Raw genomic sequence first — 24,660 nt, forward strand, 5'->3', positions numbered from 1 at the left:
GCCTTTCTGGGATAAATTCTACTTAGTCATAATCCTTTTTATAGAGTTGGATTAAATTTGCTAATATATTGTTGAGGATTCTTGTGTCTATGTTCATGACAGATAGAGGTCTATAATTTTCTTCACTCACAATGTCTGTCTCAGGTTTTGGAATTACGGTAATGCCAGCCTCTGAAAAGGAGAAAGCGTTCTCTCCTCCTCTATTTCCTAAAAACAAATTATATGTGATTAGTGCTGTTTCTTCTTTAGATGAGTGATAGAAACCAATGAAACCATCTGGGCCTAGAATTGCTTTGTGGAAAGAGCTTCTGGAAAAAAAAAAATCCTAGTGATTTAATATATGATTTAAATATGGTAATAATTAACAGCGGTTTTTTTCTTAATCTACCCACTTCAGACTTGCTTTACTCTTCTTTTAGTAACTTCTTGATTTTCGATCTTTCTTCTCTTATAATATATGCATTTAAAACTACAAATGTCTCTCTAAGCACCAGTTTAACTGCATTTCACAGATTTTAATATATTATATTTGTATTCTCTTCAGTTCCAATTATTTCTCTTTCAATTTCTTCTTGGGTCATGTATTGTTTAAATGTATATTGTTTAATTTCCAAATATCTGGGCTTTCTGTAGACCGCTTATTGTTAAACGCTGTCGATTTCCAATTTAATTCCATTGCGGTCAGAGAACACACTCTAGGATTTCAGCTTTTAAATTGATTGGGTTACTTTATGGCCCATACATGATCTTTGTGAACATGACATGTGAGGTTGAAACGAATATGTGTTCTGCAGGTAGGTGCATGTAATGTTCTTTAAATATCAGTTAGGACAAAGTGATTAACAGCATTGTTTGGGTTATTTATGACTTTATTATTTTTTTGTGTTGCAATTCTATCAATTACTAAAATTCTTCTTCTATGACTGTGGAATGGTCTATTTCTTCCTTTAATTTTGTCCATTTTTGCTTCATGTGTTTTGAGGCTCTATAATTAGGTGCATGTGCTTTTCTAATAGTTATCTCTTCCATTTGTAATTACGTGATGTCCTTCTTTGGCAATATTATTTGCTGGACATCAATTTCATCTAATAGTAATGTATCCACTTCAGCCTTCCTCTGCCCACAATTTGTATCAGACATTTTTCTACCATTCCTTTTGGCCTATGTATGTTTTTATATTTAGAGTGCATCTCTTGTAGACAGGATGCATATAGCTGTCTCTTGCATTTTTTTTCATTCTGACCATCTCTGCCTCTTTATTGGAATGTTTAATGTAATTACTTATATGGTTGAATTCAGATCTATCATTTTATTGTTTGTTTTCTGTTTAACCTCTGATATTTGTTTCTCTGTTGCTCCTTTCCTACCTTCTTTGGGATTGTTTGAATATTCATTAGAATTTTATTTTGGTTTATCATTGACTTTTAGCTGTTTCTTTTATTTTTAGTGGCTACTTGCTCCCTGTATATATTTATAAATTTTTAAAGTCTTCCTAGAATTAGTATTTTACCACTTTGTACAAACTGCAGAAATACCACAACCATATACATTTACCACTCCTCTCCTACCATCTTTTATGCTACAGTGGTCACATGTATTATATCTATACGTATTATAAACCCCACTACACAATATTATAATTTTACTTAAAACAATCATATATATATACATATATACATATATATTCATTTTTTTTCTTTTAAAGAAATAGGAGGAGAAAAATAGTCTCTTAGACTTAACCTAGATACTCCCAATTCCTGATGATCTCCCTTTATCCCTGCAGACACATATTTTCCATAATATCGTTTCTCTTTTGCTAGGAAAAAAAATTCCTTTAGCATATTTTTATGTGACAGTCTGGTGGAGATGAACTGAAATGTCTTCATTTCACTTTCTTTCTTGAAAGCTCTTTTTGCTTCTTATTGAATTATGGGCTGATAGGGGTTTTTTTCTTTTAGTCCCTTGAAGATGTTGTTCCCTTGCCTTATAGCTTTCATGGTTTGTGATCAGTTAGCAGGCATTCAAAATACTGTTTCCTGTATATAATGCCATTTTTCTGTGGCTACTTTCTCTTTCTCTTCAGCTTTAATGTACGTGGGTATAGTTTCATCCTTATATATTCCTTTTGGGTTTATTGGCATAAATGTATATGTCTTCCACCAAATTTGGAAAGTTTTCAGCCAAAACTTACTTATTTGAATATTATCTTTGTGTCATTCTCCCTCTCCTCTTTTTTCTGGAACTCCAATGATCTATTATGTAAGACTTTTTGGTATCAACCCATAGGTTCCTGAAATTATGTTTTTCTTCAATATTTATTTCTCTTTCTATGATAGATTTCTCACAAGCCATCAAAGCTCTGTTTATCTCTGTTCAGTCTTTGTTTTCTCTCTTCTTCAAATTGGATACTTTTGTATTGATTTCTCACGTATTCACTCACCTATCCTATCATTTCTGTCCAGCCCTTCTCAGTCCATCTAGTGAATATTTTATTTCAAATATTATCTCTTTTAATGATAGAATTTGTACTTGATTCTTTTCTCTATGTTGTATTTGTCTAATGAGATTTCCATCTTTTCCTTCATTATAAGCATATTTTCTTTTATAGTCTTGAGCATGCTTATAAGAATAAATAATATAATTGTTTGAAAATACAAACACGTGAGTTGTCTTGGGGTTGGGCCCTGTTGTCTTTGCCCTTGTGAAAGGGTCACATTTTCCTGACTCCTCATATGACAATGAAGGTTAGATTATATGCTGGATATTTTGCATGTGATGCAGAGATGACACTGGATTGTCATATTCGTCAAGGACTGTTGATGTTTTGTTTTAACAGGCAATTAACTTAGTTCAACTCAAACTGTAAACTCTCCCTTTCCTGCTATGGGCAGCAGTTCAGCTTTCGGTGCAGATGGCTTTCAATCTGTCCCCCACATGTACCATTCTGGGACCAGCCAGAGACTTGGGTATTTAAACATAGAATTTGGGCTTCCCCTTCCCTGGCTCACTCCTCTCCAGGAGCCTCCCTCACCCTCCAGCAGTCCTGTCCATCTGGCCAGAAAGACAACAGGCTTGCTATCAGAGTTTTAGCCCCCCCTGTTCCATCAAGGCTGCAACTGCCCTCAGGGCAAAGGATCGATTGAAGCAGAAAACTCATGAATGCACTTAGTAATATTGAACTGCACACTCAAAAATGGTTAAGATGGTAAATTTTATGTTATGTGCATTTTATAACAAATTTTAAAAATTATTAAAAATCCAAGAACTGGGATGCCTGGGTGGCTCAGTGGTTGAGTGTGATCCTGGTGTCCTGGGATCAAGTCCCACATCAGGCTCCCTGCAGGGAGCCTGCTTATCCCTCTGCCTATGTCTCTGCCTCTCTCTCTGTGTTTCTCATGAATAAATAAAATCTTTAAAAAAAATCCAAGAACTCATGCATTTTTAGTAGTTTTTTTCTACTCCCCTCCAAAATCTGCTTACTTTTAGTCACTCTCCAAGCTTCAGGTATTTGGGAGGGGGAGCTACTCTTCCAGGGTGTGGGCTTCGTGAGAGAGTCAGTGTGTTAGGGTCCTGCCCATCCACATCAGAAGCAGAACCCCTTAGGTCCCTACACTTGGACCCTTACAACCCCAAGTTTGCTGTCCTCCCAGTTTCAGGGAAATAAACATAGTTTATTGAGTGTAAATTATTCTAATTATTGAATTATTCTAATTAGAAAAATGTAATGAGGATATTGACCTAATATGACACTGACATGCAATATATAATTATTATTTTGTAAAATTGGTATTTTACTATTAATATAGTACCAATGTGATATTATTAAATTTATTTTATAAAAATAAAATTTTCTTTATAAAGGATTACACATTTTTAATTTTGGTGACTAAGTGGATTATAAACTCAAATCCTATTGCCAGAAGGCTTCTACCTTAGCTCATAAATAATAAAAGCCCTTTATCAATACATGCATCTGTATTTCTATAAGTGACCAATGTGCTATTATTTAAAGATGCAATATCATTAGAATTTCAAAGTATTTTCTGTTTTATAATAAAAAGCACCCAAGGCATTAAGAGGCCGTGCTAATTCAAGGCCTGACAGCACTTTGGGAACTTGAGCTAAATTTGGTTTAATCATCTGAAGAAGGCCAAACGGGCTGTTGTTTTAAGAAAAAAACATTACTCTAAATATTAGGAATAATGCTGAGAAATAAAAATCAGCATTAAAGCAGAACAATTCTACAATTACTGTAGGATGCATCCTCTGTACTCTACATTTATTTCTATGGGAAAATTAGTCTTAATGATGTATACTATTAATTATGTAGAGCAACACTGTCCAACAGAAATATAATTCCAGTTACATACATAATTATTTATTTTCTAGTAGCCACATTAAATAGACAAAAAGAAATAGGTGGAACTGCTTTCAAAAATGTGTTATGTACCCAATATATCCAATATTATCATTTTAATATGCTATCAAATAGAAAATTATTAATGAGAAATTTTTCATAAAAAAGTTTGTCAAATATGTGTATGTTACACTTATAAGACATCTCAATTTGGACTCTAAATTTTCATTGGGAATATTTGATCTGTATGTAGATTTCATAGCTGGTAGTTGAAAAAAACTCAATCACATACCCAAACATATTTAAAAGTTTTCAAGTAACTGAATTGAGCACCTGTTCTTAAATGTACAATTTAAATGATAAAAATTAAATAAAATTTTAGATCCACCTTTTCAGTCACACTAGCCTCATATCTGGTATTTAAGAACTACACTATGGCTAGAGGTTTCTACCCTGAAATGTGCAGAGTATTCGAGAAGGTGTCCTTCAAAGGGAAACTTTTATCCTGTGCCTATCCAAGTTCCGAAAGTGGATGAGAAAAATTCAGAATGTATTATAGAAAAAATTTTTAAAAATGAGTGGAGACAAACAAAGCCTTTAGGTTTGTTTGGGTTAGAGCTTGAGTTGTTCAGTGTTGAGGCTATGTCTGAGACCTCTGTTTGGACACTGAAAAAAAGGAGACAGGAAGAGATTTTATCTGTCAGCATGATCTATACCAATTCTATTTGAATATTAGTCTTCAGGTTTTCCTCTAGTTAATTGAGGCGTTTATAATATTCAATCCTCATATCTTGAAAACTCATTAGCACTCATTAATTATTTGGTCCTCACAATCCCAGATTTCAAGATATACTATAAAGCAGTAGTAATTAAAACAGTATGGTACTGGCCCAAAAATAGACACATACATCAATGGAACAGGACAGGGAGCCCAGAAATAAACCCATGATTATATGGTCAATTAATCTTCAACAAAGGAGGCAAGAGTATACAATGGAAAAGAGATAATGTCTTTGATAAATGGTTCTGGGAAAACTGGACAGCTACATGCAAAAGAATGAAACTGGACCATTTTCTTATATTACACACAAAAATAAAATCAACATGGATTAAAGATCTAAATATGAGACCTGAAATCATAAAACTAGAAGAAAACATAGTAATTTTTTTGACATTGGCCATAGAAACATTTTTCTAGATATGTCTCCTTAGGCAAGGGAAACAAAAGCAAAAATAAACTACAGGGAGTACATCAAAATTAAAAGCTTTTGCACAGTAAAGGAAACCATCAACAAAACTGAAAGGCAACCTACTGAATGGGAAAAGATATTTGCAAATGACATGTCCAATAAAGGGTTAGTATCTAAAACATATAAAGAATTTATACAACTCAACACCAAAACAAACAATCTGATTAAAAAATGGGCAAGAAACCAGAATAGACTTTTCTTCAGAGAAGACATGCACATGGCCAACAGACACATGAAAAGATGCTTAATATCACTGATCATCAGGGAACTGCAAATCAAAGCCACAATGAGATATCACCTCCACCTATCAGAATGGCTAAAATCAAAAACACAAGAAAAACAAGAATTAGTGAAGATGTGGAGAAAAAGCGACCCTCATGCACTGATCCTGGAACTGCAAATTGGTACAGCCATGATGGAAAACAGTATAGAGGTTCTTCAAAAAATTAAAAATAGAACTACCCTATAATCTAGTAATTCTACTACTGGGCATTTACCCAAAGATAATAAAAATACTAATTCAAAAAAAAATATCTGCACCCTTGTGTTATAGCAGCATTATTTACAATAGCCAAGGTATGGAAGCAACCTAAGCGTTCATCAATAGATGAAAGGATAAAGAAAATATGATATATAGATATAGATATGTGTTATTTATATATATATATATATATATATATATATATAAAATGGAATATTATTCAACCATGAAAAAGAATGAGATCTTACCATTTGCAACATGGGTGGATCTAGAGGGTAAAATGCTAACTGAAGTCAGCCAGAAAAAGACAAATACCATATAATTCAATACATCTGTGGAATTTAAGAAACAAAACAAATGAACAAAGCAAAAAAAAAAAAAGACAAATAAAAAACAGACTCTAAAGGACAGAGAACAAACTGGTTGTTACCAGAGGGGAGATAGGTGAGGGATGGGTGAGATAGATAAAGGGGATCAAGCATATACTTACCATGATGAGCACTGAGTAATGTATGGAAATGTTGAATATTGTACACCGGAAACTAATATAGCACTATATGTTAACTCTACTTCAATTTAAAAAAATTACTTGGTCCTATGGATAGCTCCTATTTCTGAAATTGTGAGCCCTGACCCTGATTTTAAGAACACAGTTGAATGCTTCTAGGGACCTCAGCATCTCGTATGATTCCCTCCCAGCAGGAGGCAGGTGCTTACAAAAATTTTGTTGAGAGACTATTGGAGAGTGGTTGAAGGCCATCATATGTGTATGGGACTTTTTCATTCTGCAGGCACTTCTACATCCATTATTGCCCCAAAAGGCCAAGTACGAATTAGTGGAGGTAGATTCCAGGTAATGGCTGTGGACTGGGTCTGACTGAACTGGCTGTGGCCCAACAGCTGTGGGCCAACAAGATCCCTTCATTTTTAAATGAGATTTTCGACCCTATTTGACAGTCCCCCATTCCTGCTTGGCAGTGAGAAAGGTGTCTCTTCTCATCCAGGGAAGTAATTTTGCATCAGATCAGTAATTTTTGAGACATGGAGTATTAAAATATTCTTGGCAAACATTAAAACTGCAGCCATTATGAACCCAGTCACTGTCCTATTCAGTGTGGCTTCCCTGCTTGCTCCCTTCTTCTGCCTTCTGACAACTCCTGAGCAATTGTGGCTACCTGGGGACCAATCAGCAAGGTCAGCAGGCGGCCGAGGAGTCACTCCCAGCTGCAAGGCCACAAGGGGGGGACAGGGAAGGAGCTGTCTCGTCTGTCAGGCACTGACCTGAACCACCCTTCTGCTAGGAACAGAAGCCCGGAAACGCCATTGTAAAGAGGAAGACATGATGGCATCGCTAGGCAGGTCTTATCCCAGCAGTTGCTTAGGCTGAAATTCTGTCCTCCTGGCAGCTACAACACTCCTCTGTGGTGGCTCTGTGACAGCAAACAGCTGCGTCTGGAAGGCTCTAGGGGTGACATAGACTGACCATCATGCTCTGTGTTCTCCCCACACCCAGAACAGACACCTGTTACAGCCTTGGAGTACTTCAGTGCACTTAACTCTTTGTTCACCTGCCTCCTTTTCTTGTCAGCACATAAAGAGATGTGGGTTGTTTTCAACGTAGACCTAAATAAATGCTTGATCCCTCATAAATGCTCAATAAATGCGAGCTGCAGTGAGTTTTATCAATTATTATTGACTCCATTTCTGTTTATTATATTATGCATGTCTAGGGAAGGTTTGGTGAGTGAATGATGAGTACAGCACATGTTTGTACCTGGGGACCTTCAACTCCAGACCTTAGGGCACCACGCAGAGCAAATGACTGCCCGACATCTCTTCAGGTTCTACTTGACTTAACTGTGGTTAGCTGACCCAGGGGGACTTCGCCAAGTCTCTCAGCATCTATATTAGTCGTTGTGTCATTTATTCATTCAACAGTCATTGTCAGAGAAGGAAAAATGCATTGTCTTCTTTGGTTTTTCAACAATGCAAAAACTGTGCTGCGTAAATCTTCCAGAAGGAGGGGGATTTCGATCTCAGAGCATAGGAAAATGACCTTTTAAATAAAGCAGTATGTTTCATTTTGTTCAATACTAAGTAGACAGAAAGCTATAAATGGTGATACCTCCCCTCTCCCTGACTTTGGTGTCTAATAGAAATAAGTTGCCAATATGCATTTAGCTACTTGCGGGCTTGAAAGCAGGATTTATTATTATCACAATAATAAAAAGCAAATAGACCTTTCTACTTCCCAGAGCACTTACACATTTAGTGTGTCAGTGCAACCCCCATCGTACTTTCAGGATTAGGCATGGTCATATCCTCAGTTACAATGAAGAGGAATTTAAGCAACCAGCCAAGGGCACACAGCTGAGAAGAAGAGAGCCGGGACCCCAGACAATGTCCTCTGCCTGTCATCCAGACAGATGAAGGAGCAGCAAAAGTGATGATCCTTCGAAACTTTCCCTTTCCCTTTCAATTTTGGGACATTTTAAGTTTTATCTGGAGCAAGAGGGCTTAAAATCAACTCTTTCTTTTAAAGTGGAGGTCTATTTCTAAGTTCAGCCCTAACTTGGTATTCTGGACATGATTGCCTCTTGATGTGATTAGCATTTGTCCTCTCCCATTTTATTACACTTAAAGTGACTGCAGATGTCTCCAGGTAGGCCCGCTCCCAGCCCGCCGGCAGCATAGTCAGTGTTCACCGTCTGCCAAGTGTGCATACCAGAGGACAGAGCGTGCAGCAGAGAGCAGATGGGATCATCCTCCATCTGGAGGCACCCCACCAATCTGGAGGAAAAGCCTTTACAAGGTCTATTCTTTTCCTCAGGTGTGGGGCTGTGAACCTGGCCTGGTATTAATTCCAACAGAAGACTAGCTGCATGCTTTGGATACAGTGTTTGTCAACAGGGCGCTATAGCCATTTTGGGTGAGACTGGCCTGCTCAGAGCAGGATACCTAGCACCCTTGACTCTTACCCAATAACAGCCATTAGCGACCTCCCGTCACTGTGACAAGCAAAATCAAACAGGTAGACAGTGCTCACCCACCCCCAGAAACACTACCTGTGAAGCAGTACTGGCCCTGGATGAGATTTTGCAGACATGGGTTATAGTCACTGACCAGTGATGTTCAGGAAGCCAAGTGTGGATAAGCTGTGGCTGATGAGTACAAGGTGTTTCAAGGAGCAGACAGTTTTTGAATAATTCAAAATATTTCTGCTGATGAAATCATCTCCACATTCAGCCCTGTCACTTCTCAGACATGAAGAGGGCGTTTGCCAGAGGTGTGTGACTTTTCTTCAGTATAATGACAATGATAGGAACTAACATTTATGCGGTGCTTAACTTCATACCAGGCACTGTTAAGTGTTCTACGTATGTTAATTCATTTAATCCTCCCAACAACCAAAACTGCAATGAGGTGACTATTACTAATACCATCCCATCTTACAGATGAGGGAACAGGCACAGAGAGGTAGGTGACTTGCCCAAGGTTACACAGGTAGTTAACCTGAGAGGTAGGAGCTCCAGAGCCAGATTTTAACCATCCATGTTTGGATGAAGATCTAGAAATGAAGTTTCTTGCCCCCCAACAGTCTGTGGACATCAAGAGCTACCTAGTTGAGCTCACTACAAAGGCTTTGGCTTCGGGATAACAAAGCATGTTGTGTTGCTCTGAGGTTGGGAGTTCTCTGAGAGGTGATGGGCTGTGCTTTAAACATCAGGAACAAGATGTGGAATCATGATCTGGATGGAAAGTGTGCTTGGTAACTGACAAGAACAGTACTTCTCAAGCTTTTGGTCTCATGACCCCTTATACTCTTAAACATTATTAAGGACCCTCAAGAGTTTTTGTCTATGTGCATTATGTCTATCAATATTTACTATAGAAGAAATTTAAACTGAGTCATTTTCAAATCTTTATTTATTAATTCATTAAAGTAATAATAAATTCATTACATGTTAACATAAATAACATGGGACGCCTGGGTAGCTCAGTGGTTAAGCATCTGCCTTTGGCTCAGGGCCTGATCCCCATGGCTCCCCACGGGGAGCCCACTTCTCCCTCTTCCTGTGTGTCCACCTCTCTCTTGTGTCTCTCATGAATAAATAAATAAAAATATTTAAAAAAAAACAAATAACGTAGTTTGACCAAAAATCATATATTTTCCAAAACAAAATAAGTGAGAAGAGTGGCCTTGTTTACACTTTTGTAGTCTCTTCAATGTCTAGCTTGCTAGAAGACAGCTGGATCCTCATATCTGCTTCTTCCTTAATCTGTTGAGCTACATTATTTAGAGAAATACATGAAAAATATATATGGCTTCACCCAGGTATGTAGCTGTAAAAGGGAGAATATTTTTTAAATCTTTTTAGGTAACTGTAGATATTCTTCTCTGATAACAACACCAGAACTCCATAAGTAATAGTTTCTTAAAGGTTAGTTATAATAAGGAATCTGAAGTCACGTGAATGAACTTGTCATATACTTTTACATTAAAATTACATTATAATCCACTGATCTATCTTGCACTTTGTTTTTTTTTTTTTTTTTTTTAAGATTCTATTTATTTATTCATGAGAGACACTCAATTGCTGAGCCACTCAGGCGTCCCTGTCTTGTACCTTGAATGGGTCTTTTATCCATATGTGACTATGTAATACCATACTTTGGTCATTTGGAAGATACTGATTTACCAGCCAAAGTAGATCTTTCAAAACTTGATGCATTTCATTATACAATACCCTACAGTCACATTCATTAATATCATTAACCATCTAATTGGAAAAGTATTGAAGTATTGGCAAATTGTGAAAACTTAATGTGGCAGACACAAGTTTCCCAAAATTGAAAGCTCTAATTGTAGCATCAGCCACAAAATACTACTGGTTCTTTTCCATGAAGTGACGGGCTTACTTTACAAAAAAGTCTACCACACAGTCCAGTTTGAATAAACATCGTTTGTCCATAAATCATTTTCAAGTAAAAAAGGCTTTCTATGAATAAAGGTTCAGTTCTCACTCACCTCACACAAAGGCTTTTCTCAGAGACGCACTAGCACACTTTGCTATGCAAGCTTCTTTATGTATACTTTCCATTTTGTTATACAGAATATTAAAAAGATGTGTACTCGAGGATTGAGATTTAATTAAATTAATATCTACTGCATTATTCAAGTCATTAAGTGAAATTAACTTTTTTTTTTTTTTTTACTCCAACTCTGTGTAACAAAGAATGCAGCTAGGTGCTACTAGGGTATCAGCACTTTTTTTTTTTTTTTAAGATTTATTTATTTGAGAGAGAGAGACCGAGATAACGAAAGAGAGCATAAGCGGGGAGGAGAGGGAGGAGCAGATTCCCGCTGATCAGGGAATCTGATGTGGGGCTCCATCCCAGGACCCCACGATCATGACCTGAGCCTTGAGCAGATGCTTAACTGACTGAGCCACCCACGCCCCCGGGCACTAGCACTTTTATTCATCATTGCTTTAATACCTCAGTGCAAGTATCACCACAATGAAAAAGTCAAATAATGTCTTAATAGAGTGATAATTTTGAATTTGTGAACCCCACACTAGGGGTCTTGGGGAACCCAGTGGTCCATAGATCACATTTAGAGAACCCCTGTCCTAGAATGTCAGTCTCGCCTAGTGATAAACAACAAGAACAAAGAGTGTGCTGGATTTAGAATTGGGGGGTCTAAATCAGTCCTCAATCCGCTCCTTACTATTAAAGGGACTTTGGGTGGTTCACTTAAGCTGAGAACTCAGTTTCCCCATCTGAAAACTGAAATCAACACAACCTGTTGTTCAAGGGTATTCAAGGGTAGGAACAAAAGATATTCTAAAAATGTATTTCATTCATTTCTCCCAGAATCTGATGAGAGGACTTAAGAGACAGCTGTGCCAGTATCTGTGGGGTGTAGGGAGGGGCGTTACTGAGGAAGAGAAGGTAAAGGTGAGATAGACAGGGGTGCTGAGGGAGGGAGCCATCATGCCCTCCCCAGACACTGCCCAGGCCCCTCTTCTGGTCTGGCCTCCCAAGGGGGCCTTTGGGGAAGCCAAGTTTGGCCTCCTGAGGCCATGGCCTGGTGCTGCTGGTCTCACTTGCGCACAGAGCCCATTGTTGGTCCAGTATACGCATCCATGTGTGCTGCTCTCCTACCCAAAAAAACATATTTTTTCTCTGGAAACCACCACTTGTCATCATCGTGACAAACTTTTACTTTAAGCACACCACCCCTTCCCTCACACGCACACTGCAATCCTTTATCACTAATAACAAATCCTAGTGGCAGGCCTCACAAAAGATGGAAACAGCCCAATTGAGTCACATACTGGTGCTGGGAACTGCAGTTTTAAGTATCCTTCCCCCTCAGCACTCCATCCTGGGACCTTTCTTCCACAGATCCTCTCTCAACTTGTGGTGTTCTAAATTTGCTATTTGATGTCGTTCTAGGTAAAGGCAAATTAAAATGTGAAATTATGAGCATAAATTTTACCATTCATCTTTATACCGTGCAATGCCAGTCTTAAATGCAAATAGAAGAGCAGTTAACTGCTGTGCAGGGTCTCCCCAAATTAAAGAATTTACATTTCATAGCTCATGTGTGCATATGTATTTCATTCTTCACCAGAGCAGTGTAAATGCCACGCAAACACAAACGGGACTCAACTGTTTTTATTTTGCTTCTTGGTATGCACACATCTGATCCACACTCTCTGCCCGAGGCTTACTGATAGGAAGGACAGCCCCAAACAAAAGGAACCATAGGCTGTCCTAACTGTCCTCTTCCTCTCTGCCATTTCCAGCAGAAGCGATCGACTACTACAGGGAGGTAACGTGTGTAAGAAAGGATACCGCGGGGTTCTTTGCTTGGTCATGGGTGTTAAAACGCCCCTGCCCTCTTTCTGCATCCAAAACAATTGTGGGTGTTTCTTTCCAAACAGAAAGGGTGCCTTTTAGGGTGGTCAGCTCCCTGCTTCCTCAATCATAGACATCACACGCTTATCTTCTCATTCTGAGGCCTCCGGATTCCCATGCATCGTGAACACTCTGGAATTCTGTGCTCCTCTGCCCGAAACTCGTTCTCTCCTTCTTGGCCTTTTTTCTTCAGGAATCTCAGCTCAGCTGTCACATCCTGAGGTAGCTCTCCCTGCCCTGCTGACAGGCCAGAACTTCCTCAGCACCTTGGAGCTCTCCTCCAATCACATCATGGCCCATTCTCCATTGAAGACTGTGATTATCAGACGGCTTAGGGTCCTCCCACTGAACTGCCAGCAGCATATAGGCCAGGACCAGGTCTGGTTTTGCTCACTAATGTGTCACCTATTAGGCACATAGTTCCTAATAAATGTCCATAAGGTGAATGAGTGGGTTAAAAAAAAAAAAGAATGAATGTTTTTGCAACTGGAGCACAAGTGTCAGATGAAGAGGTGAGATAAATGAGGGTGGCATGAATTCTAGTTTTTGTTCACAAGAGGCTAAATCCTGTCTCAGCCCAAACTGGTGAGACTACGTGAACATCCTGTGGCACTTGTTTACTTGCTGTCTCTTCTAGATAATGAGTGCTGGATGATAGGCTCTCCTTGTGTTTTAAGGGATCCTTTATGTCTCTGGGCCCAGCATGGGGCCTGGCACTTACTCAGCTCTCAGAAAGTTCTGGTCCTATTGAATTGAACTGAGCTGGACGTAGATGAAATGTGTGGCCTTAAGGCTTCCTGTGTCTCTCTCCCTCCGCCGTGCCTCCTTTCTTCCTCCATCCTCTTCTTCCCGCTTGTTAAGGATTTCTGAGTCTTAAGAACCACTTTAGTTGTGATCAAATGTTTCCAACAGAAAATTACTCTCATTTATTTTCAGTTTAACTTGACTCTTCAAAGAAAAATGGCCTGATTGGTCCTATAATCATGTAGTGGTTGGGCACACCAGAGTCTGCCCCAGAGCCAGGCTGGGCACATTCGCTGGTAATAATCCCATATTGGCATTGATCTCGGGGTAGAATCACAAGGCAGGCATTTCAGAAGTTCATCCATTCAACTCCAGCCAACACAGAAGAGAACTTAAACTCGAGAATCAGACAAAACCTGCCCTTCCGCCCTATAGGGCTGCAGAGCTAACTTTGCCCGAGAGGCAGTACAGTGACACCACTGATCTTGAGCAACGGTGGTGGAATGGGGCCCATCCTTCTTGTTAGGCCTTGTCTGCAACCTGGCTTGTCCATTATTCCTCACCCACGTCGGAGAAATGTCCGTGGGTGGGGGTGGGGGGGGTTGTGAAAATGGAGCACTCGTAATGAAATTGAGGATCGATGAAATAATAAAAAATAAAAGCCTACAGGTAAGATTGGTATTGATTGACCATCTCAGAAAACATTGTTAGTAAGAGATCAGGGCATGCTTCCTATATGTAAAATGGGGGATTTCTCTCCAGAGTGAGACTTGAATGGGAATATAGAATGCTACCAGAAGCAGTCCCCAGCGCAGTCCCCTTGAAGTTATGGGGCTGCTTATGAGGGTGCGGTGGAGTAGAAAGGGCATAGCTCCGGAGTCAGCCATACCTGGGGCCTACACCAACCTCAGCTCTGTGACCTGGAGCAGGTAATAACCTCTCTGATTCTGATTCTCTTTCCCCTCCTCCTCCCTTTCCTCCCCTTCTCCTCCCCCCCTCCTCCTTTTTAATTTTACAAACTGGAATAAAACACCTGCCTCCAGATTTTCTATGAAGGTTGACTAATATTCACCTGGGTGGAGATACAGAGCTCGGTGCCTGGCATAGAGCACATATAAGATCATGTTACCCCTTCTCCCCACAGTGTCGGGAGACTGTTCCTCTTTGGAACAGCTGGCCACAGCCTGGACGAGAGGCAAAAAGACACCTGGTTGCCCACAGAGTGAGGTCCCCCTTAATGCACACTAGGCCCCTCACCCAAGCCCCAGCAGTGCGGCCGGGATGATGTCAGACCCAGGCTGGGCATCTCAGGGTAGATGCCCTCCTCCAATACCATCTCCTGGGCCATTTTATAGGTGACACAACTGAGACCCAGAGTCAATATAATTTGACTACAGCAGTGAGTTTGTGGCAAACCTAGAATGTGAGTCCTGGCCTCTGGGCTCCGAGTCTGTGTTTTATCCCCCAGCAGCCTAGAGCTAAACTCTCTGCTGCCCTGGTGCTCACACAGTCCTCTGCACCATGAATTATCTTTCTGGACATCTACACATGGTCTCCCCGACAAGATAGGGAGAGAATGTGTCTCAACTTTTCAGTACTTCCCGAGGCACTTACTCCAGGGCTTACTTGCAGTCAGGGTTCAAGAAATAAATATCCATCAATGGAGAAAAAGAAGATGTTTTCACGGTCTTATAATTTTAATGCAGAAAAATAGTTATACTACACATTAACCCAGCTGAGGGGGAGAAATGCATTAATTTCACATCATGTTCAGCTCTTTACGAAGTTAGCTTTTTCAGGCTCCACGGGGATTCTGGAACTCACATAGATTCACCCCCACTGTTATGAGAGAAAATTGCAACTGAGTGGTGCCCCTCTCCCCACAGGGAAGTGGGGGGAGAGAAAGAACGGAGGGCTGGGGTGGGAAGCTGGCCACAGCAACGTGGCGTATTTAAGCCAGGACAGGACAGAGCAGTGCTGCTTACGTTGAGTGAGCAAACAAATTACCTTCCCAGGCACCCTGGTTAAAAAATAAATAAATAAATAAATAAATAAATAAACAAACAAACAAACAAACAAACACAATGCAGATTCTGATTCAGGAAGGCCTGGTGGGACCTGGGAGTCTGTATTTTTAGCAAGTTCCTCGCAATGCTCATGCTTCTGGTTCCAGGGACAAAACACTGTGAAAGCTTTGGCCTTTTTCTCTTTGCTCTGCACTCATTTATCTGTAGGCCGTGGGCAAAATCTTTATTCTCACACTGGGAAGAGGGCAAGTGGGGAGAGCTGCTAGGAAAAGCAGCAAACTGGGAATCAGCCAGCACCCCCTACACCATGACTCCCCTTTTTTCTGCCAGATACACTTGATGGTTGACATTTCTATGTGTGAACCACTTTAATTTTACCATCCATGAAATGAGCATGTTGCTCTGGGTCTCCAGAGGCCTCTTCTTCTAGTTTGACAATTTTTTTTGTGTGGAGGAAATGGCCCGGACGTTTTGGGGTTTGCAAATTGGGTCCAGAAGAAACTCTGTCTTCGGCCTGGAAATTCTCAGGGTCCGCATCCGCTGTCTTCCATCCTTCCGCAGGGGAAATTTGTGCATTCAAGATCCACGGCCAGGAGCTGCCCTTTGAGGCTGTGGTGCTCAACAAGACGTCAGGAGAGGGCCGGCTGCGAGCCAAGAGCCCCATCGACTGTGAGCTGCAGAAGGAGTACACGTTCATCATCCAGGCCTATGACTGTGGCGCAGGGCCCCGGGAGACGGCCTGGAAGAAGTCACACAAGTGAGTGGACTGACAGGGCTCCCTGCTACCCGCCCCCCCACACCTGTGGGGATCACACACTGCTCTTCAGGCCTGCATACCCAGGGGTCACACCGGGGTGCTCAACCACTGGCTGGTTCTCCAAGGCTCCACCTGCAATCCTCTGCCCCTCAGCTTCAGCTTCGCAGGAAGGCATTCTCTGCCACCAGCAGGCTCGTGTTCAGGTGTTATCCAGGTGTCACCTCTGAGAAGCCTCCCCTGAGCCAGCCCTTCCCCGCATACCTGATTGGGGCCCTTCTCTGGGTTTCTGCTGTGCCACACGCTTGTCCCTGTCATGGTACTTTTTAGTTTGAGTTCTAACTGTCTCCCTATGGAGTTGGGCTCTGAGCCTAACATGGTGTCAGAGTGGTTAGGTTCTCACTGAACAGAAGAGGAATGAATAAGGGAAAGGGGAGGTGATCTCGAGGGAATCATTGCCCAGAGCTGGGTAGCAGGGAAGGCCAGAGAAAGGGCGGATTCATCTCAGGACCAGGGAAGGGACAGGGGGAGGCATCTCCAGTGGGCAGGCAGACAGAAAGCTCAGATGACAACTGTCCTGACTGGCTGTGGTTTCTCTGCTCCCTGGGCCCTGGGGTGGGAGTCAGTGCCTATGGGAGGTGTGGGAGGACAGCGTCATCCTCCCTTCACCGCCATCTCTTCCTTCCTGTGTGCGGTCCCAGGGCCGTGGTCCACATCCAGGTGAAGGACGTCAATGAGTTTGCTCCCACCTTCAAAGAGCCAGCCTACAAGGCAGTCGTGACAGAGGGGAAGATCTACGACAGCATCCTGCAGGTGGAGGCCGTCGACGAGGACTGCTCCCCCCAGTACAGCCAGATTTGCAACTATGAAATCGTCACAACTGACGTGCCTTTTGCCATTGACAGAAATGGTGAGTGTCCCGAGAGGACCCTGGTGGGAGGCAGGGAAACAACTCCACCACCCCCTCTCAGAAGGCCAGGTGGGGCTCCAAATGTCCATGGCAGGTGACAATTTCCTTGCCATCCATGACGTAGGCTCCGTAACCCAGAACTCAGTCCCACACTAGAGGGGATGGCCTCACATTATCAGCAGCACATAGCCAGGTCTACAATACCCCCCAAAACACCTTGGAAACCTACTCAATGAATACAATCCATAGAACTCATAATGCCACACATCCGGTACTGAAGACAGGATGGTTTTCTGGTAGAATTTTCCAATTGCCATACCATCAACTCGGCCATATCTGGGTCCCTTTCCTATATCACAAGTTGTGACACTAATCCCCACCCCAGTCATCTGCTTCCTGCTCTCAAACCAAACAAACAAACAAACAAAGCTAAGAGAGGAGGTGGAGATTTTTGGGAACACCTTCTAAGCTTAGATTCATTTAGGAAACTCTAATGGGCTTGCCAGAGTCTTTGGGAATTTCTGCCACCCCATGGAGGATTGTGGCAGTATGCCAATAAAACTTTATTTATGGGCACTAATATTTGAATTTCCTGTGAGTTTCATGTGGTCCAGAATATTATCTGTCTTTTGATTTTTTTTCCAGTCACTTAAGATGCACAAATCATTTTTTAGCTCACAGGAGTGCAGAAACAGGTAGTCAACTAGATTTGGCTTGTGGGCTATACTTTGCTGACCACCACACCCCAATCCCAAATGAACTTACTGAACTGAAAACAGTCCTATAAAGCCACATGTCTAATTCCCCATCATCATTAATAAAAAGCTTGTTGTAGTGTAAGCACCACAGTCAGAGGCCCAATCGACTCAGCCCACTTTAAATGCAATTTTGAATAACTCCATATTAATCAAATGATCATTATTTGCCAAGTATATTATTTAATTGCATGAGTATGTGGGATATATCATCCCCACTTTGTTTCAAATAGGGTCATATAGTAGTGCACAAAGATGCAAATGTTGCAAAACCTGAAGTTCATCTACTCCGTAAATATTCATTGAGTGCCAAGCATGATTCTGGGAACTGGGAATGGAGACAGAGGGGAACTCAAAACAGACATGGGCCTGCCCACATGGAGCTTACCATCCAGTGGAAAGAAAGTCAAAATAAAAAATAGAGACCCAGGTGGCATCCAGGGCGAGGGTGGTGCATAAAGCATATCACGAGCCAGGGTTAGGCAGTGGATTCACTCAGAGCCTCCTAATAGCCAAGGCCTGGAGAGAAGTACCATCAGTCACCTGCTTGTGTATTGTCATGGCTCCCAGTGCTCCTTGATGTTGAGACCAGGGAGAAACTTATCGTGTGACCCAGGCTTCTGTATCCTGGGAACTGCAGCAGGTTCCGTAAGGGATGGGAGCCAAGGAGACACCCTCGTCCCTGACCTCCAGTGGTTTATGATCTGCCTTGGAGGATGAAATCAACGTTCATGAAACAGACAAAATAGTAGTAAGGCAGTTTCCTTGTAGAATGATAAAACCTGTGGAAATGGCAGCTACAAACCTGGACACTGCTAAATGCTCACCGTGTGGAACACAGATCAGTGCATCAGTGCACAAGAAGGCAAAGGAGAAATTAGTGGACTTTAAAGATTGGTTCAGGGCTATGAAGTAGGTAATTTCAAGTAGTAGAGCCTGTCAGAACTGCTTCCTGATAGCTTTTCCTACAGGCCCTATTTAGTGGCTGGCTTGTCACCAACACACAGACACAAGTCTCACACACATTAAATACACACACAGGTGCATGCACGTGCACACACAGGCATTCGTGCATGCACACACACCACTCCATAAAATACAAAACAGCTGCTTTGTCTTTTTCTGTTCCCCTATAATCAACTGTGTGGTCCCTGTCCACCAAAGCTTTGGAATTTGGGGAGTGACGAGTCCTTGGTGAAGAGCAAGACTCGACAAGCGGAGGTATTGGTGATGAGTGGTCAAGCTCCACTTGACCTCCTGCCTTCGTTCTGGAGAGTCACAGCCCAATGAGAGATGAGATGCATATCCTTTCATCTGAGGGTAAACTGCCCCAGTCATGAAGATAATTACTCACCTTGATGAGCCATTTCACTAACATATGCCAATTTATTTCCCTAGCTGTCTCATTAAAAGTGAGTAATGGTCCTTTGCCAAGCCTCTGCCTCCAACATTGGTTTACAACATTAGATGAAGAGGAGAGTGGGCACTCCCAGGGAGTGTGGGCCCCCGACAGTGAGGTTTACAAAAGCAGTCCTCCAAGTAATGAAGGCAGGACCCAGGGGCAGACACAGAAGCGGCTGCTCCCATTCTAATGAGCTTCCCAGTTGGCCCTTATCCATCACTTCTCCCAGCGACCTTCCAGGCTCCTTGAAGAAGTTCTTTGCATGCACATCAGAGAAAGTACTGCTAAGTTTGGGGTTCCCTCACTGAAGCCCCGTCACTGCAGGTAGATGGCTCCTGGCCCCTCCAACCTGCCAGGCTCTTTGTCTGTGGGGGGAAAGAAGGAAGCAGGACAGCAGAGGGGATAGAAGACATTAAGTGCATTCAGCTTGACCCTGTCAGAGCCCCAGACTCAACCTCTTCCTACCAGAGGTCGTAGGCTTCCCTCTGTTTGAATTCCTTCCCTGTGAAATCGGGGTAGCCACCTCCCCTGCCTTCTTGTGGGGTTGTGAGACCTCAGGAAAGCCACCCCAGGGAGGATGTTCACAGGGTACCTGGCAGCTAGGGAATGCTCCATTCATGGTGCCGCGATCATCAGATATTTACCTGGGTGATTGGGACACGAAGGTTATTCCAGGCTGAAATTATGAGCAAGAAACTGAGTTGGTGACATCCACTCCCTCTCAGAAAGTTCTGGATTCGCTTCAGATGGCTCCCCGCTCCCCATCTCCTGGGACTTGGCTGGTCTCTATGAGATCAGTAGGGCCTAGGTTCTCATTCCCATTGAATGGATGGAAAAACTGAATCCTAAAGTATAAAGAGCTTGCCTAACAGCACCTGTCACGCTGGTAGCAGAATTGGGAGTGGAGCCCAGATCCCCTGAGCATCAGCCCTTACACCTTTCCCACCAGTGATGTTATCACAGAATCCTCAGTGATGTCTGACAAGAATGCGTGGCTAGGTTTTTTTTAGTTCAGAACTACAAAGTTGCATCTGAATCCTGCATCCTTTACTTTGTGTGTGTGTGTGTGTGTGTGTGTGTGTGTGTGTGTGTGTGTGTGTGTGAGAGAGAGAGAGAGAGAGAGAGAGAGAGAGAGAGAGAGAGATCTTTGACAAGTTATGTAACCTTGCCTCAGATCCTTGCAGGTAAAAATGGGAATTAAATACCTATGCTAAGTACTGTGCCTGTGTGAGGGGGTGGATGTGCTACCAGCCAGGCGCTCACCAGAGTATCAGCACAAACCAAGCTCTCAGCCACATTCAGGGATGACCAGAGGGAGCAGCCGGGGTCTCCATGACACCCAGTCATCCCTCGGCAGACATTGCTTCTTTTCCAGCAATTGCTGTGGTCCCCAGGCAGCCTGTCTTTGGCAGCAGGCTGCCCTGGTGAGTAATAGGACTCTGCTGCCTCTGGGCAAAGTGTGCCCTGGAGTCTGCTTATTTTAAAGTAAATGAAAACATTTCTTTTTCATCTGAATAGAGAAGTAACACATGCCCGTTGTAATTTAGAAACCATAGAAAAGTGTGAAGAAGGAAATAAATCACCTGTAATCCCAGCAAAGATAGCCATTATTAACGTTCCACCAATACTTTTTCAATGAAATTTTTTAACAAAAGTAAGACCACGCTTTCCTTGTTTCTCTTTATCTTCCCCCTTTCACTTAACATTCAGTTGTACGGATTTTTTCCACCCTTAAAAATGCTTCATAATTACCACTTTTAGTGCTAAAAACATTCCATCTGATGCATAGACGCCTTTACTTAGGTCTTCCCTCAATATCAGGCAGCCGGCTTTTAAATTATTTTTCACTGAAAGAAATAATGCTTAGGCGAACATTGCACCTGTATCTACAATTTTTATCATTTGCCCGGGAATCAGTTTTTCAGATGTGGAATTGCATGCCCAAAAGGCATGAGCAGTTGCAAAGTGACTAGTGTTTGTATGACTTTCCAAAAGTGTTATTCCCATTTAAATTCCATTGGAAGGAGGGTGCAGGTCAGCATGCTTGTCTCATTGTACCTCCACCCTGCCTCAGTTTTTAAAATACCTTCCCTCATATGCAAGGGAGGTACTGAGTGTTCTTTGAGAGTTAGCTTCCACATTTCTCTGGACCAGAGAAATAGGCCCAGGAACTCCTACTCACCTGGGCTAACTGTGGACTCAGGTCTCCTCCGAAGGCACTATTAGGAGAAATCATTCAAATGTGGGAAAGTAATGCAGTTGTAACAGGAGCAAAAATGGGTGGCTTTTTGAGCTTCCAAAAATGTTTAGATGTGTGTCTTATCTGAACAGGACTCTGCCCAGCACCGTAATTGGTCACAACATTATACACTTATATTTGACCGAAGGCTTCAAATTCCAGGCAGTGAAACCTACTCTCACATGCATGAAGTCAGTGGTGGCGGAGGAAGTACTTTAGCTTCTCAGACAGCTTCATCAGGACTTGCTAGGACGTGGCGGTGGCACACCAGGCCAAGGACTGCCGCCTGCGTGTTTATTTTTCTACCGCGGTCAATAGTGTTGGGTCTGCTTAATGTCACACGGCTTGTAAGCCCTGAGCCTGCCTCTTTCGAAAGGCATATCTTTTGAGAGCTATTTAACTTTAAAGAAAGGGAAAGTCAAAACTTTTTGTTCAAAATTCAATTTGATGTTGCTGAAACATACTTCCCGTGGTTATATCGCGGTGCTTCCACCTGCAAGAATTCCTCCCCTGTGAGGGCTCTAACCACAAACTAGGTTGCTAACAGAACCCACAGGGAACCTTACCAACCGAGCACTGAGATGCTCTAGCCCTGGGGGGTCCTGAGCTGAGATGTAGCTAACATTGGGGGGGGGTAGTGAAAGGGATTCTGAACACCAGGCCCAAGGCCAAAAACACATCAAACCCATTTTCAGAAATTTTTGATTGGCTTTGTTAAACTACATTTTACTTCAATTCAGTGGCTGTGGCTACATTTTTTAGAAAACAGTACGGAGCAGACAGCGGGATAAATGGTCCTAATTCTGGGTCCCACGTCTTGGGCAGCTTTGTAGGAACTCTGCTTCCCACCTTGCAGCCACGGCTCCCACAAGAGGAGCCCTGCCCATGCCTGGCACTGAGGACCGTTTCACTAGCGGTGCATGATCAGTGGTCAACTCTCCTGAGCTTTAAGACATTTTGTGGCTTTGGTAACTCCCCAGGCTTTCTTGCCTTCGTCCCTGTTGCCTCAGTTCATGGGAGCCATAGATATCCAATGAAATGGAAGAAAGCTCATTAGGGTGTTTTTCCCTTAGTTTTGATGAAATGTAAAAATATACCTGAGTCAGCCATTCCGTGTTTGCTTATTAGTGTGTTGGTTTGTTTTTAAATTTCCATTTTCTTAATTTCACTTCTGCTGAAGGATAATGATAACATTGGAGTTGTAATTTGCTGTCAGCTCCACTATCAGAAAAAAGGCAAGAATGAAATTATCCCCCGCAAAGGAAGACTTCACTCCCTTGGAATAAAAAACCGGGAAGTATTAAAGGCACGCTGGGCCTTTCTTCGTTCCTTAGAACCAAAACTGTGTTTCAGCAAAAATGGTCTATCAGAATTTTGCTCATTAATTATCAAATACACATTTCTGAATTATAGTATCAACCCACGGGAACAAAAACTCACAAATGGCCCAGAAAAATGGTTCAGTCGCTCTTGGAGAAGAAAAATGTCTTTGCCACCAGGGCAAGGAATCCGTTATTCTGTATAGCTTTCAGAAGGGAGGTCACACGTTTTCTTATTGATTTTACTTCCTATTTGGTAGCAAAATAATGTGAGAAGAGGCAGTGAACATTCCTGGCAACAAGCCCAGATGTTGAAAAATATGTGTCAGGACATTTCTGAATCCCATCTTTTTCCCAGAGATTTCATGGCAGATGAGCATTGGTGCCCTACATCATCGGGGACACGACCACATGGGCACACTTGAGGAGGGAGTTTTCTGACAACCCATTACTAACAAACACACCAGTTGGGTTCTGGATGTGTGCTTGGAATTCCCCAGTAGTCCTGTCTCACAGTCGGGTGCCTCCAGCCAGTGGTTCCTGGGACTCTGCCGCCAAGGCACAAGCAGACCACGTGTGAAAGCCATGCCCCCTGTTTGCCCTTATTTGTACAAGATGGTAAGGAAAGGGGTCATTCCATTCTAGCGAAGGTTAGGGGAGTGGAGGAGGGATTTTTAAAGAACTGCACCAAATTCTACCTCTGAAACTAGCAATACAGTATAAGTTAACAAAAATTAATTTAAAGGAAAAAATAAAAGAACTGCAGTGTGGTTGACTGGATCTGAAACAATTTTGAATCTCCCTGTGTCCTCAGGCAACATTAGAAATACTGAGAAGCTGAGCTATGACAAGCAACGCCAGTACGAGATCCTGGTGACCGCCTATGACTGTGGACAGAAGCCGGCCGCTCAGGACACGCTGGTGCAGGTGGATGTGAAGCCAGTTTGCAAGCCTGGCTGGCAAGGTGGGCCATCTCTTGTTGATCCTGTTGAATGAAGGCAGCTTAGCCTGGTGTATAGAAGGTGCTAGATCTGTTCCTAAAAATCATCACAACAAGTAGCTAGAGGAATTTTTTTAAGCGTGGTCACTCTGCTGCAAAAAAATAGAGTAGCTTGTTGATTCTTACAACTCCTAGGTGACATATTACCACCATTTTACAGCTTGAGAACGTCTGAGGCAACTCATCTAATGTCACGTGCCCCGTTTTGTCCAGTGCTCCCTTTCTAAAATCTCATGACACTTTGGGATCAATAGTAATTATCGCACAGTGCTCAGGAGAAAGTGCCAGCAAGCCTATTCACTTTATCTAAGGGAACGAGTCTAGCTGTTATGCCTCAAGTTTGAATCATCATTCAGTACCTGGGGAAGGGTGGCCTGTTCTTTAGACTGGCACAGAAGGTGTACAAGCAGAGGTTAGAGTCCCAGAATCCAGCCTTTGGATCAAGGCGTTTCTCAAATGTTGGTTCTTGGAATGGAAAGACAATGGCCTGAGATG

General features: G+C 42.3%; 1 protein-coding gene across 1 annotated transcript in view; it reads left to right on the forward strand.

The window, feature by feature from the left end:
• Nucleotides 1–24,660, forward strand: part of CLSTN2 (calsyntenin 2) — a 609,016-nt gene that overhangs the window by 444,818 nt on the left and 139,538 nt on the right. Inside the window, exons 3-5 of the mRNA XM_041734226.1 lie at nt 16,348–16,543; nt 17,242–17,450; nt 23,980–24,129. Coding sequence (XP_041590160.1) covers nt 16,348–16,543; nt 17,242–17,450; nt 23,980–24,129 — 555 coding nt within the window. The remainder of the gene's footprint in view (nt 1–16,347; nt 16,544–17,241; nt 17,451–23,979; nt 24,130–24,660) is intronic.

This window comes from Vulpes lagopus, chromosome 19 (genome assembly GCF_018345385.1).
Source record: "Vulpes lagopus strain Blue_001 chromosome 19, ASM1834538v1, whole genome shotgun sequence".
In the NCBI taxonomy this organism is placed as follows: domain Eukaryota; kingdom Metazoa; phylum Chordata; class Mammalia; order Carnivora; family Canidae; genus Vulpes; species Vulpes lagopus.